This window comes from Bicyclus anynana, chromosome 26 (assembly GCF_947172395.1).
Source record: "Bicyclus anynana chromosome 26, ilBicAnyn1.1, whole genome shotgun sequence".
Taxonomy (NCBI): Eukaryota; Metazoa; Arthropoda; class Insecta; order Lepidoptera; family Nymphalidae; genus Bicyclus; species Bicyclus anynana.
In genome coordinates, this window is record NC_069108.1 from 5,328,615 (window position 1) to 5,344,482 (window position 15,868).

Here is a 15,868-nt window from a genome sequence, read left to right on the forward strand (position 1 = left end):
AATTGTTTAAATAGTGGGTACTGGGTACTAAAAATAACAAATTTATTTGCGAAAGATTGTGTAATTTACATTCTGAGATATTTTATTAAACTTATTTGTTCAACACTAGATGTCGTTATCTCAGTTGTACCACAGAAAACATATTAAGATTGTACTTAAAGAAGTCGTGCTGTAAACTGATTTTATACTAATTTTACACTACGTAATTATTAATCATATATATTTCTTTTCCTTTTTCTTTCATTAAAAAGATTACATTATTAATCGTATATGATTTATTACAATTTTAAACTTTTAAACATCCATTCAGTTTATAAACAGACTAACTATAAGCGATTGGCTAAATGTTTAGCAAAATGATAGCAATAACCAATCACATAACAGTTATTAATATTTGTGGCATAAGCATCCAATAAAAACAAAGTGTCACATGTTCGAACGCAGAACATTCGCGTACATTCTTATATTTTTTTCATATGGCAACCATTTCAAAATGATATGTTTCAAAAAAAAAAAGAGAAATTGTTCTTTCAAGCAGTTGCGTCATCCACATGGTTTTGTCTCAAGTGAAATAAATCGGAATTATTTTATAAGTTGGTGAAATTAACAATCTAATTATGCTTACGGCTACGCGGGTGATAAGCCGAAAGGCTTTGGAGTGCTCCGGCTTCACGTCCGAAATATACACACACAGGAATTTCTCTACAGTTCTCAAAAATGTAAGTTAACATTTTCATTTCGAAAAAAAGAGAATCGTTGTGTCAAAAAGGCTGTAATTGTCAATAAAATTCATAAAAAACTCCGTTTTGATACATTTGTATTGATATATGAATATATAAATTGGTTTTCCGGCACCCGGGCTCCACATGCGTATTTAGGACATTTTGATGATAAAACTTTCCTGTAATATTTCAGAGCGCGGCACCAACAGTTCCTATCTACCAAAGGCATGGCGTGCAATACAGAAATAAGTAAGTTATAGTATTATTTCTTATTTCACATCTATTTCATAATATAACCTAACTTCCAATCGACCTTTGGTTTGTAATACATTGAAGCTACATACTCCGTTATCTCAGAGAGTATATACTTAACATGAGTTTGACTTATCTTAGAATGCTATTTTAGGTCAGTAATGTTCAAATTTGACTTGAATTCTTCTTAAACCACAATATGAATACACTAAGGTTATGTTCATGTAACAAAATTTTCAATACCCTATAGTATACAGCAGATGATACATTTGACTTGATTTTAGAGGTTTAGAGCGGGAGAATTGTAGGAATCGCATGCAGCTCTCTATTTATTTTAATTGATTTTAGAGTTTTATTGCTTTAAGTGGAAAGCATTTTATTCAATACTAGCGGACCTGGTCAAGCTAGGCTTTGACTTACTTGCACTTCTTCCCTATCCCTACTCTACCCCTACCCTACCCCTACCATACCCCTACCATACCCCTACCCCTTTACTCTTTAATGTTAAATGGGAAATAGAAAAGGGTTGTTTTTATAGTTTTCCCAGCAATTATTCTAGTTTTTCTCACTTTTTAAACCTTCCCTATACCTCCACGAACATTTCAAGACCAAGGTAAGATAAATCTGTTCAGCTGTTCTCGAGTTTTAGTGAGACTAACCAACAGCAATTTATTTTTATATGTATAGATAGTTCTGTATAGGTGCACAATTGTAGTGGATTTTGAGCAAGTGTGTTTTAGGTAATCAATTTGATTGTCTTTGTAGACTATCAAAAGTTTTGCCAAGGTTGCCTTCGCCTTACTAATGCAAGACATGACTTGACTAGGACCAACAGACAGTATCAACTTAGGATTTTAATTATGATGAGAATACTCTAAAAACATGGCTGTATGGTGTAATACCTTTGCCTTTTCTATAAATAAATAAATATGTTATGAAATAAAAAATGATTAGGTTTGTATCGAATTTTTATCTAACCAGATATGTCAAATTCCCATATCCAATGAATAACGCCCTGCTGTAGCCCCATGGAGACAAAGCAAGCAATAATATGTAACAAAAACACTTACAGACTGAGTCTGCTGTAATTACATATCATAAAATATGATGTAATGGTTCAATTCATAAAATACTTTTCATAAAAAAAAAAACAATTTCACTGTGGTTAAAATCATATTAGACAATACAAAATTGTGAATACCTATTTATTTAAAAAAATATTTAAATTTTGGACGAAAAGATGACGCAAAGTTTACCGAATGCAGCCCAGCAAACTCTGCTGGGCTGCACACATTAGAGTTTGTCTAATGGAAGTAGAGACTAAAATTGCCCAACAAATTTAAAGAAAATTATAGTGCAAATATTGAAATAATGAGTTTAATACTTATTTTTAAGTAGTAATAACAAAAAATTATTTAAATTTGATTAAATGATTTTTTAAATTTGTCAAATTTTAGTCTCTAGTTTCATTAGCCAGACTCTAGTATTTTATTTTTACAACACTAAAGCAAAGAAGATGGAAGTCTAAATAAATAAATAAAAATAAAAATGCCTTTACTCTCTGACTGCTGAATACATAAAAATAAAAAATAAATAAATAAAATAAAAATAGCCTTTATTCTCTGATTGCTGAATACATACAATATACTTAATACTATTACTTAATTTATATACTAGAGCAATCAGGTTGTCCTTCGACATAGGCCTCCTCCAGACTTTTCCACTCTACTCGATCTCTGGCCTTTCCTCGCCATCCTTTCGGCAGGTCATCCTTCCATCTCTTATGTGGTCGCCCTTGCCTCCTTTTCCCATCTCTGGGGTACCACTGCATGACCTCTTTGGACCATTTTTCTTTCGAAATGCTGAATACATATGATACACCTAATACTATTACTTGATTTACACAAAGCAATCAGGTTGTCCTTCGACATAGGCCTCCTTTGATTAGGATGGCGAGGTAAGGCTAGAGATCGAGTAGAGTGAAAAGTCTGGAGGAGGCCTATGTCGAAGATGCAAGTCTAGTATATATAAAAATTGCATCGCCGATCCGAGCTCTCACTCGTGTGCGTGCTTGTTTGCAGCGGTGCGAGAGGGACGCACGGCACCAGCTAGTCACGGACACTTTGCCGTTGACTTTCCTAGAAACCGTGCTACATTATAATACTTAGAATTAAATCTTGACATTTATGTTACCAAGAACAAAATGTCATTTGGTTATTGTCTGTAATAAGAATTGGGTGCATAGATTATCCTTGCCTACAGTTTGTTTCACTCTTGAAAGTTTGTTGTGATTCACTATTTTTTTTTTTTTTATTCTTTATAAGTTAGCCCTTGTCTACAATCTCACCTGATGGTAAGTGATGATGCAGTCTAAGATGGAAGCGGGCTAACTTGTTAGGAGGAGGATGAAAATCCACACCCCTTTCGGTTTCTACACGGCATCGTACCGGAACGCTAAATCGCTTGGCGGTAAGTCTTTGCCGGTAGGGTGGTAACTAGCCACGGCCGAAGCCTCCCACCAGCCAGACCTGGACAAATTAAGAAAATCTCAATCTGCCCAACCGGGGATCGAACCCAGGACCTCCGTCTTGTATATCCACCGCGCATACCATTGCGCTACGGAGGCCGTCAAAATAATATGCCCTCAGGCATAGGCCTCTTCCAGTCACTTCTATAGTACTCTGTCTCTTGCTTTCCTTCTCCATGTGTCTGCTGTCTGTCTGAGGCCATCCTCCCATTTTTGGCAGGGGCGGACTCTTTTTCTTTTTCCTGTCCTATGATATCACTGTCACTAATCTTCTATTGTTATTATTATCAATTCATATTCGGCTCACTGCTGAGCTCGAGTGTCCTCTCAGAATGAGGGGGGTTAGGCCAATAGTCCACTTCACTGGCACTATGCGGATTGGCAGACTTCACACACTCAGAATTAAGAAAATTCTCTGGTGTGCAGGTTCACAATGTTTTCCTTCACGTGATAATTTAGTTTCACACACAACTGAAAAGTTGGAGGTGCATGCCCCGGACTGGATTTGAACCTACCCTTATACCCTTCAAAATCAGAGGTAGAGCTCATATCTACTGCGCTATCACAGATCTTCAATAGTTGTTATAAATAACTGATAAGAAAGAAGGAGAAGATCACACGTAATCTTTGCACTCTTCAGGTCAGAGGGAGTGCGCGGCGCAGTCATTGGTATTGACTTGGGGACAACCAATTCCTGTGTTGCGGTTATGGAAGGAAAATCTCCCAAGGTAATCTCCTAATTTTTTTTTTTTTTCATGCTATTACTAAACTGCTTAATTAGAATGAAAAGCTTGCAATAAGCTACTTGTCTCTTTTGTAAACAGTGTTAAATTGAATTATGAAAGTATTATAAGCTATATTTTATTTTGTCCCGTCAATAATGACCAGTAAAAAATTTAATATAAATGGAATAATATCTACGTAAAATTTTTGCCGCCGAAACACAACACATTAGCAAGTGACGTCATTCATAGAGATAACAGCGTGATTGGCGTTTGCAGTGATGTGATATAAGCGCCAATCACAAACCGATGTCTTGTATCGAATGACGTCACAGTTTATGATTGGCGTTTGCGGTAAAAATACAATTTTGTTTTATAAAAATATTACAATTACGCGATTATTTTCACAAATAAAATAGTGATTAGAATTTCTAGGCATCTAAACTGCCTATATGCAAAAAAAATCTTAGTTTTGTACAGCTTATTATTAAATCCGCATCGCCGATCCGAGCTCTCACTCGTGTGCGTGCTTGTTTGCAGCGGTGCGAGAGAGACGCACGGTACCAGCTAGTCGCGGATGCCTTGCCGTTGACTTTCCTAGAAACCGTGCTACATTTATGCTTATAATTACCATTTAGGTGTATTTACTTGGAGTCCGACCGAAACTGGTTTTCTGGCCGAAATATACGGCCGTGGCTTTAGTAATAGTCAAGTATCAAATTCTTTAAAATACTGTATTTTACCCATTATTTTGCATTAATTAGGACATTAAATATTTAGCATAATATGAAAAAATTTTAAAAATATTTTCATAATTTGTTTTAAATGAAGTTCTGATAGCAAAATGTTTATCAGATATCAATAATCAAATCACCAATTGTTACCGTTTCATTAAATACTAAGTATTGGTATTTTGAAATCTTATTAATTATTACTTTGTTTTGTATTTAAACTTAGAAGAATAAAATAAAATCAGTTCCATCAAACCATAACCTCTAAACAATGTTTGCGTCGGCCGATAACGATCTAACTTTTGTTGCTACATACAGAGCTATCCGAATGGCACACGACATTTCCCGAACAGGCCTATTTTGGACCCCCAGGGGTCCGCGGATCACAGGTTGGGAAATGATCTCAGACCAATTATAAAAGGACCTGTATCGCACTCATAGTCACGAACAAAATTGTCTGTCATTTTCTGAGGAAAACGAGCTTAGATTTGGTATATATCTTATACTAAACTAGAAGTTTTTGCCCGTTTTTACACAACTCAATTACACAAAAAGGTATTTTTACGGAGCTCTTTAATCAACGAACACGATTACAACTATTTAACATTCGCATTAGATCGTTGATCATATACTTTGATAGAAAAGTAACGTCTAGCGAGGCAGGTCCTATACAATAATTGGTCTGAGGAAATGATGAACTAGCCTCTTGTAGTAAGAGTTGACACCACATGGCTACAAGCCCAGGTTTTCCTTGTGTTTATTTCCTATCTCATCAAACATCACAACCTTTTCAGGTGGTGGAGAACAGCGAAGGCTCCCGCACCACCCCCTCCCACGTGGCGTTCACCAAGGAGGGGGAGCGACTGGTGGGCATGCCAGCCAAGAGGCAGGCGGTCACCAACAGTGGTAACACCTTCTACGCGACCAAGCGGCTCATAGGGCGCCGCTTTGATGACCCCGAAGTGCAGAAGGATATGAAGAATCTGTCATACAAGGTTGTGAGAGCGTCGAACGGTGACGCTTGGGTACAAGGTAAATGACGTCATGTGTGTAGAAGTAGTATAAAAATAATAATAATCAGTGGGACTAAATGTCTCTTTGATGCTTTGATAATCTGTCCTACAAGGTTGTCAGGGAGTAGAATAGAGATGCCGGGGTGCAAGGTGAGAAGTTTGTGATAGTGACAACATATATGAAATCATTAGCATTTTTGATACTACTGTATGTCAGATGTATGGAGACGCTTGGGTGCAAGGTGAGACTTTCATGTAAATGATGTCATATGTTTCATCATCATCATGATGATGAAACATATGACATCATATCAGCCGATGCACGTCCACTGCAGGACATAGGCCTTTTGTAGGGACTTCCTAACATCACAATACTGAGCCACCTGCATCCAGTGAATACCTGCGACTCTCTTGATGTCTTCAGTCCACCTGGTGGGGGGTTGTCAATCCCAACGTCCGTCGGCTCTTCGAACTATGTGCCCCGCCCATTGCCACTTCAGCTTCGCGACTCATTGAGCTATATCGGTGACTTAGGTTCTTCTGCGGATCTCCTCATTTCTGATTCAATCACGCAGAGATACTTCCAACATAGCATGTTCCATCGCCTGCTGTGTGACTGAGTTTTCTTGTGAGGCCCATAGTTAACGACCAAGTCTCAAAACCATAGGTCATCATCACTGGCAACACGCACTGTTCGAAGACTTTATTGTCTCCAGGAACTGAGGAATTTCTCAAGAGGAGGAGCAAATGAGGTTTTAAAACATCATTAGTCGAAAAATATTCCATGGGAACGAACAAACACTCCATAGGCAATCAAATGGAGACACTTGGTTGCACTGTCATATGTCTCAGTGAAAATTATAATATTTATTATTTACCGCATCGCCGATCCGAGCTCTCACTCGTGTGCGTGCTTGTTTGCAGCGGTGCGAGAGAGACGCACGGTACCAGCTAGTCGCGGATGCCTTGCCGTTGACTTTCCTAGAAACCGTGCTACATTTATATAAATCATACCACTATTATCATTACATGACAGTTGCATAAATAACTAAATTAACGAATATTATAAAATCATATAAAAAACATTACAAAATCCCAGTAGATGTCGCTATTTTGAGATCTAGACCAGACATTTTCCTTTTGTCTAAACAAACTAAGCAAATAGTACTTGTATTGTAGAGCTTATTGTGTTGTGGGAGACTTTTGGCTGGTGGGAGGCTTCGGCCGTGGCTAGTTACCACCCTAGCGGCAAAGAGGCCGTGTAGAAACCGAAAGGGGTGTGGATTTTCATCCTCCTCTTAACAAGTTAGCTCGCTTCCATCTTAGACTGCATCATCACATACCATCAGATGAGATTGTAGTCAAGGGCTAACTTGTAAAGAATAAATAAAAATAAAAAAAAGACTAACATTCCGAAGGTCTCCACAATATAAAAGTGAATAAATATTATGACATAATGAATGAACCAACTAAAAATGTGGTTAGTCTGTACGCCATAAAAGTAGTTGCAAGAGGATTACCAGCAAAACCTCTCAATAACTTGCTTAAAGACCTTGGCCTCTCTAGAAGTGCAGCTAGTTCTATATTAGAACGAGTATCCAAAGCTGCTCTAATAGGATCTTACCAAATTTGTCGGCAGGGAGAACAACGAGCAGAGAACGGAGAGTGTTGGTCGATCGTCAAGGAATTCCTTAACCCTACATCCTGTAGTCACAAGTTCAGGACTCTGCTCGGAGTTTCTCTACACCACGCGATGGACCTGGCAACCGCAATCCATGGATTGCTAAATCTGTAATATTATGGTTAATGAACTAAACTAAATATATATTCCAAACAGGTTCGGACGGCAAAGTGTACTCGCCCAGCCAAATCGGTGCCTTCGTGCTGATGAAGATGAGGGAGACTGCTGAGGCGTACCTCAACACCAGCGTCAAGAACGCCGTGGTGACCGTGCCCGCGTACTTCAACGACTCGCAACGACAGGCCACCAAGGATGCTGGTAAGCGACTTGTCTCTTCACTGCCGTGCGCTTCTCAGACTAATTACGTGAAGACCTGTCTCGCTAGATGTTACCTTTCTGTCAAAGTATGTGATCAACGATCTAATGCGATTATATAAACAGTCTCAATAGTATCGATGTTTCATAGTTGTAATCGTGTTAAGAGCTTAGTAAAAATAACTTTTTGTGTAGTTGAATGGTGTAAAAAGCAGTCAACAACTACTAATTTAGTATAAGATATGAACCTAAACCAGCGGACGCCCGCCACATCGTTCGCGTGAAATTCAGTTTTTCATAAATCCCTCAGGAACCATGACTTTTTCCGGCATAAAAAGTAGCCTATGTGTTAATCCAGAGTAAAATCTATTTCTATTCCAAATTTCAGCTAAATCGGTTCAGTAATTGCGCCGTTAAAGAGTAAGAAACATCCAAACATCCAACTAACATCCATACAAACTTTCGAAATTTAAAATCCATACAAAAACTTACAGAAAATTTTGTTTGTGAATTTGAGTGCGATACTGGTCCTTATTTAATAATTTAATATGGTCTGAGTAAAACCTATATATTATAGCGCATCGCCGATCCGAGCTCTCACTCGTGTGCGTGCTTGTTTGCAGCGGTGCGAGAGAGACGCACGGTACCAGCTAGTCGCGGACGCCTTGCCGTTGACTTTCCTAGAAACCGTGCTACATTTAATTGATCGCTCATTTATTTATTTGTTCTTTTTTTTTTTAATTTTTAACAATGTTACAAATATAAAATATAATACAAAACACTATTAAACATTTATAAAAAAAATTCAACCCTCCCACTGCGGGACATTTGAGTGCCCAAGCAACCGGTGGTCAGGGCTCTAGAGTGAGGAACCTCCTCACAATATGCGCCGTCTCAAGAATCACTGCCTTCTGTATCCGACTCTTGATCCAACAGTTAAGCTTCATAAGGTGTTGGTTGTATCACTATTAGACCGTTGACTGAAACTACATTTATACTAAAAAAACGTAAATGCTGATTTATATACAATATTTTTTTAAAGAATGTTTGCTATATGTTTTATACATGACCCCTCCAACTATACTAAAGCCATTCTTGAGGAGTACTGTTTACTAACAAACAAATTAAAAATGAGGGTAGAAAACGCAAGTCATTTCATAACTATTTTATTTTAAATTATGTATTGTTGTTATATAAAATATAATTCAAAATATATTAACTATATTTAATTGTTTTAGGCTTATTAATCAAATTTATTTTCATTAATTTAAGACCAAGTTAAAAATAATCATTATTAGGTGTGAAATGACTAGTGATTTATACCCTCATTTTTAATTTTAGTATAGTCGGGACAATCTTTCCCGATTAGTCGGAGGGGGTATTTGGAGTACGACAATAGGCCAACGGAGTGGGGCTCGAAACCCCTTGGTGATGAGTCCAACCGTTATAACTGTTGATCTATTGAGGCTCTAAGGCTGTGTTTGTTTGTGTGTCAGGTCAAATCGCCGGGCTCAACGTGCTGCGAGTGATCAACGAGCCGACGGCGGCGGCGCTCGCCTACGGCATGGACAAGACCGACGACAAGATGTAAAGTGTTTGAATGTTTTAACACTCTACCATACGGAGAAAACATTTATTAATTACTAGCTGCCGCCGCGCGATTTCACCCGCGTGGTTCTCGTTGCCGTAGGAATATGGGGATAATGTATATATAGCCTATAGCCTTCCTCGATAAATGGGCTATCTAACACTGAAAGAATTTTTCAAATCGGACCAGTAGTTCCTGAGATTAGCGTGTTCAATCTAACAAACAACCTATTGCCAACTTATAACTTATATAGCCTTGCCAAACTATTAACATAATATTTTAAACGCGAAAGTTTGTATGAATGTTTGTTTGTCACTCTAACGCGACAACCACTGAACCGATTTGGCTGAAATTTGTTATAGAAATAGATTATACTCTGGATTAACACATAGACTACTTTTCATTCCGGAAAAATCTATGGATCCCGTATGGTTTGTGAAAAATTGCGTGTGTGAAGTCTGCCAATCCGTATTGGACTAGCGTGGTGGACTGTTGGCCTAACCCCTCTAATTCTAAGAAGAGACTCGAGCTCAGCAGTGAGCCGAATATGGGTTGATAATGATGACCAGGAGTTTTTTAGGCAACCTACTCGCAACATATTTTTTAACATACTTAATTTGATATAAAACACTTCATCAATTAAACAGATGGGTGAAGGTGGTTTTTAATTTGAATCGTCCATTATTATGGGGATATGCTCATGATTGGTGTACGCGCAGTGTGTTGTGAAATATCGGACGCCCGTGACTTTGTCCGCTTGGAATTAAGTTTTTCACAAATCCCGCGGGAACCATGAATTATTCCGGGATGAAAAGTAGCCTATGTGGTAATCCGGAATAAAATTCATTTCCATTTAAAGAGTGACAAACATCCATACAAATTTTCGCGTTTATTATATTAGTAGGATTTACTTTTTAACTTCTATCTATTTCTTTTATTACTTAAAATCCAGCTGAATGTCTCAACAGATTGCAGATGAGTGACTAAAAAAAAAAATCAACAGTCTCTAAAGCTGCCATTTTTTTATTCAATGACAAATAAATCTGACTGGGATCTCGCCTGATGTTAGGTGACGATGCAGTCTAAAGCTATACTGGAACGCTAAAACGCATACAACTGAGCTTACACGTTTTCAGTCTAATCTATAATATAAAAATGAATCGCAAAATGCGTTGGTAAGCGCATAACTCATAAACGCCTTGACCAATTTGGTAAATTTTTTTTTTAATTGTTCGTTGAAGTTCTAGGATGGTTTTTACAGTGAGAAAAATTCGAATAATTGCCGGAAAAACCATAAAAATAGCCCTTTTCTTTTTCCCATACAAATGTTTTTTAACTAAAACGTAGTCAATTTGAGCTTTATTGTTATTGTATAAAGTTCATATTTATAATAATTAGAAAACGGGGTAGGGATAGGGTAGTGGTAGGGTAGAGTAGGGGTAGGGATAGGGTAGGGGTGGGGTAGAGTAGGGGTAGGGTAGGGATAGGGTAGCGGTAGTTGAAAGTTTACATCGAGTTTCACGCGGACGAAGTCGCGGGCATCCGCTAGTACATGATAAGATTAACTGGTCCCCCTGTAGCTCGACACTATGTAAACGAAAGGACTAAAATAAATGATACGGACAGTATTAGGTTTGCATTTGATGTCTTGATGATAGACCGTGGAAGATGGAGCTTTAGAAGTAAATTTACAGATTAATAATTCTACTTGATACTTGCGTATTGCTACGAAGTATCAATATTCAAAAATACCTAGTCTAAACGACTGAACCGATTTACTGAACTGACAGAAATCTAACGTATTGTACTTTTCTATACAAACAATCGTTGGCGCGACGTAATAACGAAAAGCGCCATCTATCGACACAATTTTGAATGAGCTTTTTTCCTATAAAGGTTTTTAAAAAATCCGCTAGGTGCAGCACAGGGGGCGATTCGTATGTCGATTTGTAAAGGTCCGTTATCTACAGTCATTTAGCGTGCCAGACAAAATAATATAGTGTCTTATTAACATACTAGTGGACGCCTGCGACTTCGTCCGCGTAAAAATCGATGTACATTTTCTAACCCTTCTATTTCGACGGCCTCCGTGGCACAGTGGGCAATTTTAAATTGTCATTCACATACCACTTGTAAATTCATGGTATATGAATTTACAAGACGGAGGCCCTGGGTTCGATCCCCGGCTGGGCCAATTAAGATTTTCTTAATTAGTCCAGGTCTGGCTGGTGGGAGGCTTTGGCCGTGGCTAGTTACCACCCTACCGTCAAAGACGTACCGCCAAGCGATTTAGTATTTCAAAAATATGACTTAAAAATGTTTTAATTTCACAAAAAATCTAACCCCGTTCAACCCTTTAGGGGTTGAATATTTTATCCCTAATAGATTTTACATTCTGTCGATAGTCAATGTAATCTATTACCGTGAACAAAATTTGATTAAAAACGGACTTTCATAAAAAAAAAAGATTACCAAAATTTCACCCCATAGGGGTGAAATTATCGAAGTTCTTTTTTCATGTTAAACCTACCGTTTGTAGACCATAAATATTTTCCACAAATATGACTTGAAAATGTTTTAATTTCACAAAAAATCTAACCCTGTTCAACCCTTTAGGGGTTGAATTTTTTATCCCTATTAGATTTCACATTCTATCGATAGGCAATGTAATCTATTACTGTGAACAAAATTTGTGAAAAAACAGACTTTCATAAAAAAATGTTCAACCCTTTATTTTATTTTATTTATTTATTTGTAATGCCAACATTATATTATAAATCAGTTACAAAATTCTTGGACTACTGCTGCCATCTCTTACAGACATTCACAGCACTGAAACTTAACATTTATTTAACCCTTAAAACTTATTTAACCCTATAGGTGTGAAATTTTTGAAGTTAGTGCTCAACAGTAGAAGACTAGTGCTCAACAGTGAGGCCAATACGAGTTAAGATGGTGATAACATAAAAATGTGTTTTCAGTATTGCTGTGTACGATCTGGGCGGCGGCACCTTCGACATATCCGTGCTGGAGATACAGAAGGGCGTGTTCGAGGTGAAGTCCACCAACGGAGACACGCTGCTGGGAGGGGAGGACTTCGACAACGTCATCGTCAACTTCCTGGTGGACGAGTTCAAGAGAGACGTGAGGCCATTTTGTTACTTATAGTAAAGGAGCCGGGGATGCGAAATTTGCAGTTACAGAAGCGTCATTGGAATCGATTACATTTGATAGATTAGATCAGAGTATCTGAGTATATAAACCCCCCCCCCCCTCAAAGAAAAAAAAGATTCTTATTTGAATAAAAGGTAACACATAAAGTATTAAAAGAAATGTCTTTATAATATTAATGTGATGGGTGTGCTTGTTTCCTGTCACAAATGGATTCAATGTTGGGAGTAATTTTGGACAATTTTAACCTTATTTTGACTCGGTATCAGTTATCAAGACACCATTACGTAAATCTTGTCGAGAACCCCCTGCCATCGAATGGCGAACCCCTGGGGGTTCTTTGAGAAATTATGGATTATTTTTTCGCTTTCAGCGGTGGAAAAATAAACTACAGAATTTAAAAAGCAATTTTCATTACATTGGCTTACTGAAATTGACAGAAAATTTTAGCGATTCATTAGGAGGTTATTTCCTTCAAAATCAGTAAAAAGTTAATCGCGCTCGTAACTCGAGAACTAAAATATAAGGGTTTTATTTTGTAACTTTGAAACCCTTCCATTATGTTACGCTCAAGTCGTCAGATTTTAGCTATCAACTCACCTACCTTATCTTAATCTGACGTGCTGGTTAAGTTTTTCTGAAGTTAGTTGTTTTTGGTTGCCCTAAACGTATCCACCAATATTAAGGGCTCATAATTGGTGGAGGTACTCAAAAACGTGCAAGGTATACTCCCTTATGTTCATCTGCCGCGCTCGAGTAACTGCAAAAATTCACTCTTCGGCTCCCCTACTATTAAACTATAATATTATAGAAAAATGCTACTAAAGAATCTCAAGAGCAATCGATATTGATTATACCGCATCGCCGATCCGAGCTCTCACTCGTGTGCGTGCTTGTTTGCAGCGGTGCGAGAGAGACGCACGGTACCAGCTAGTCGCGGACGAGTTGCCGATGACTTTCCTAGAAACCGTGCTACATTTGTATCTTTGTTACCAAACCTTCCAAAAATATATAATCGGAATGATGACAGTTTTTAAATTGTATATAAATTAAGAGTATACTAATAGTAAAGCAATTTTGTAAAAGTAACAGGATATCTGCGATCATTACTTTCGGAGCTACAGGGATTTAAAGGGTCAGATTTGCGGCGCTGCCGCGGATCCCTGAAAAACGCTCCATACAAAATGGTGCGAATTAATGACGTCGTAGGTAATGTAATGATCGTTAGATTTGTATGTGCGTTTAAACAAAATTACTAATATCTTTGTTATTTGTGCGTTTATGTTTATAGTTCATGTATTAAAAAATGTCACATTTAATGTAAGGAAGCTAAAACTGTATGAATTTTCAACTAATAACGATAAAAGACTTTTAATAGATTTTGAAATTTTATTATGTATAAATTAGTTAACATTGACCTTATTTACCCGAATGTATCATAAAAATCAATATATTGAAACCTAGTCATCATCCCCATTTGAAACCCTCGGTAAGTTTAATTTTAAGTTTTCGACCAAATATTATCACCATTACCTAAAATTATTGACGTTTCCTTATGTATTTGTTCCACAGCAAGGTCTGGACATCCGCAAGGACGCGATGGCGATGCAGCGGCTGAAGGAGGCGGCGGAGAAGGCCAAGATCGAGCTGTCGGGCTCGCTGCAGACGGACATCAACCTGCCCTACCTCACCATGGACGCTTCGGGGCCCAAGCACATGAACTTGAAGGTCACCTATGGACTTTTGTTTATAAAACTTATTTTTTGGAGTTTACTTCATTGACCTCTTATGATAAAAAGATGCACGAACCATCATGTAGAAAATTTCACTTATACATCCACGCTATAATATATCTCAATACCAAATTTCAACTAATTCGGTTCAGTAGTCGAGGCGTGAAAGAGTAACAAACATTCATATCATCAGTTTTCGCAAATCTCAGGAAGCCATGTGTAGATGTATCGCCATCGAGGTTTGATGTTAGTATATAGATATGAAGACGACGATTTTATAGATATGTATACCTATTTATTCTTTCACTGAACTGATTATAATAATTGTATATGGATATAAAATAAAAGGTCTATCAAATATATGATGCGATGTGGGATGGAGGACTGGTAAAGATGTAATGAATGGGCGAAACAATATATCCACGCATGCGCGGTCGAGGGAATTCTAAATATGAAATGAATCTGGAATGTGAATGTAGATGGCCTAACCTAAACTGGGCGAACGAAAGAGTTCGTTCGCCACAGATGTGATTTAATGGATTGCATTAATTCGAGAAGGTAACTAAGCGTGCCATGGTTTTTTACGGGATAAAAAGTCCTATATTTTAATCCAGAGTTAAATCTATTTCCATTCCAAATTTTAGCCAAATCGCTTCAGTAGTAGCGGCTTTAAAGAGTAACAAACATCCATACAAAGCTTCGCGTTTATAATATTAGTAGGATATTCAATAAAATCCCAAATTCATAGTAAATTCAATCCAATGCCTGCTTAATGCAATGCCTACAATCTCACCTGATGGTAAGTGATATCTAAGATGGAAGCAATCTAACTTGTTACGAGTAGGATGAAAATCCACACCCTTTATGGTTTCTACATGACACCGGGCTGTCTACTACAGTTTGTTTCATGTAATATGGTGCGGGTGACAGTTACTTTCACTATTGAAAGTTTGCCGCCATTCACGATAATAGTACGTATTATGAACGGCCTCCGTGGCGCAGTGGTATGCGCGGTGGATTTACAAAACGGAGGTCCTGGTTTCGATCTCCAGCTGAGCAGATAGAGATTTTCTTAATTGGTCTAGGTCTGGCTGGCGGGAGGCTTCGGCCGTGGTTAGTTACCACCCTACCGCAAAGACGTACCGCCAAGCGATTTAGCGTTCCGGTACGATGCCGTGTAGAATCTGAAAGGGGTGTGGATTTTCATCCTCCTCCTAACAAGTTATCCCGCTTCTATCTTCGACTACATCATCACTTACCATCAGGTGAGATTGTAGTCAAGGGCTAACTTGTAAAGAAAAAAAGAATAAACGTCATACAGGCAGCTGTCACCGTACCCATGCTATTTGAAGAACACTTTAATGACGTTTCAAAAGTGCTTGTAAACTAAGCCTAATTCATAAATGACTTTTG

The 15,868-nt window shown here is 37.8% G+C and overlaps 1 protein-coding gene across 2 annotated transcripts in view; it reads left to right on the forward strand.

The window, feature by feature from the left end:
• The first annotated feature begins 522 nt into the window (after window positions 1-522).
• The window catches only part of LOC128199526 (heat shock 70 kDa protein cognate 5-like), a 29,241-nt gene continuing 13,895 nt past the window's right edge, over window positions 523-15,868 (forward strand). The window contains exons 1-8 of one of the 2 annotated variants that reach the window (XM_052889505.1): window positions 523-719; window positions 916-971; window positions 4,142-4,229; window positions 5,749-5,986; window positions 7,805-7,966; window positions 9,460-9,550; window positions 12,533-12,695; window positions 14,295-14,450. In XM_052889505.1, coding sequence (XP_052745465.1) covers window positions 618-719; window positions 916-971; window positions 4,142-4,229; window positions 5,749-5,986; window positions 7,805-7,966; window positions 9,460-9,550; window positions 12,533-12,695; window positions 14,295-14,450 — 1,056 coding nt within the window. In that variant the 5' untranslated portion in view covers window positions 523-617. Of the gene's footprint in view, window positions 720-915; window positions 972-4,141; window positions 4,230-5,748; window positions 5,987-6,196; window positions 6,210-7,804; window positions 7,967-9,459; window positions 9,551-12,532; window positions 12,696-14,294; window positions 14,451-15,868 lie in introns of those variants that run through there. The other variant, XM_052889506.1, reaches the window with a different exon arrangement.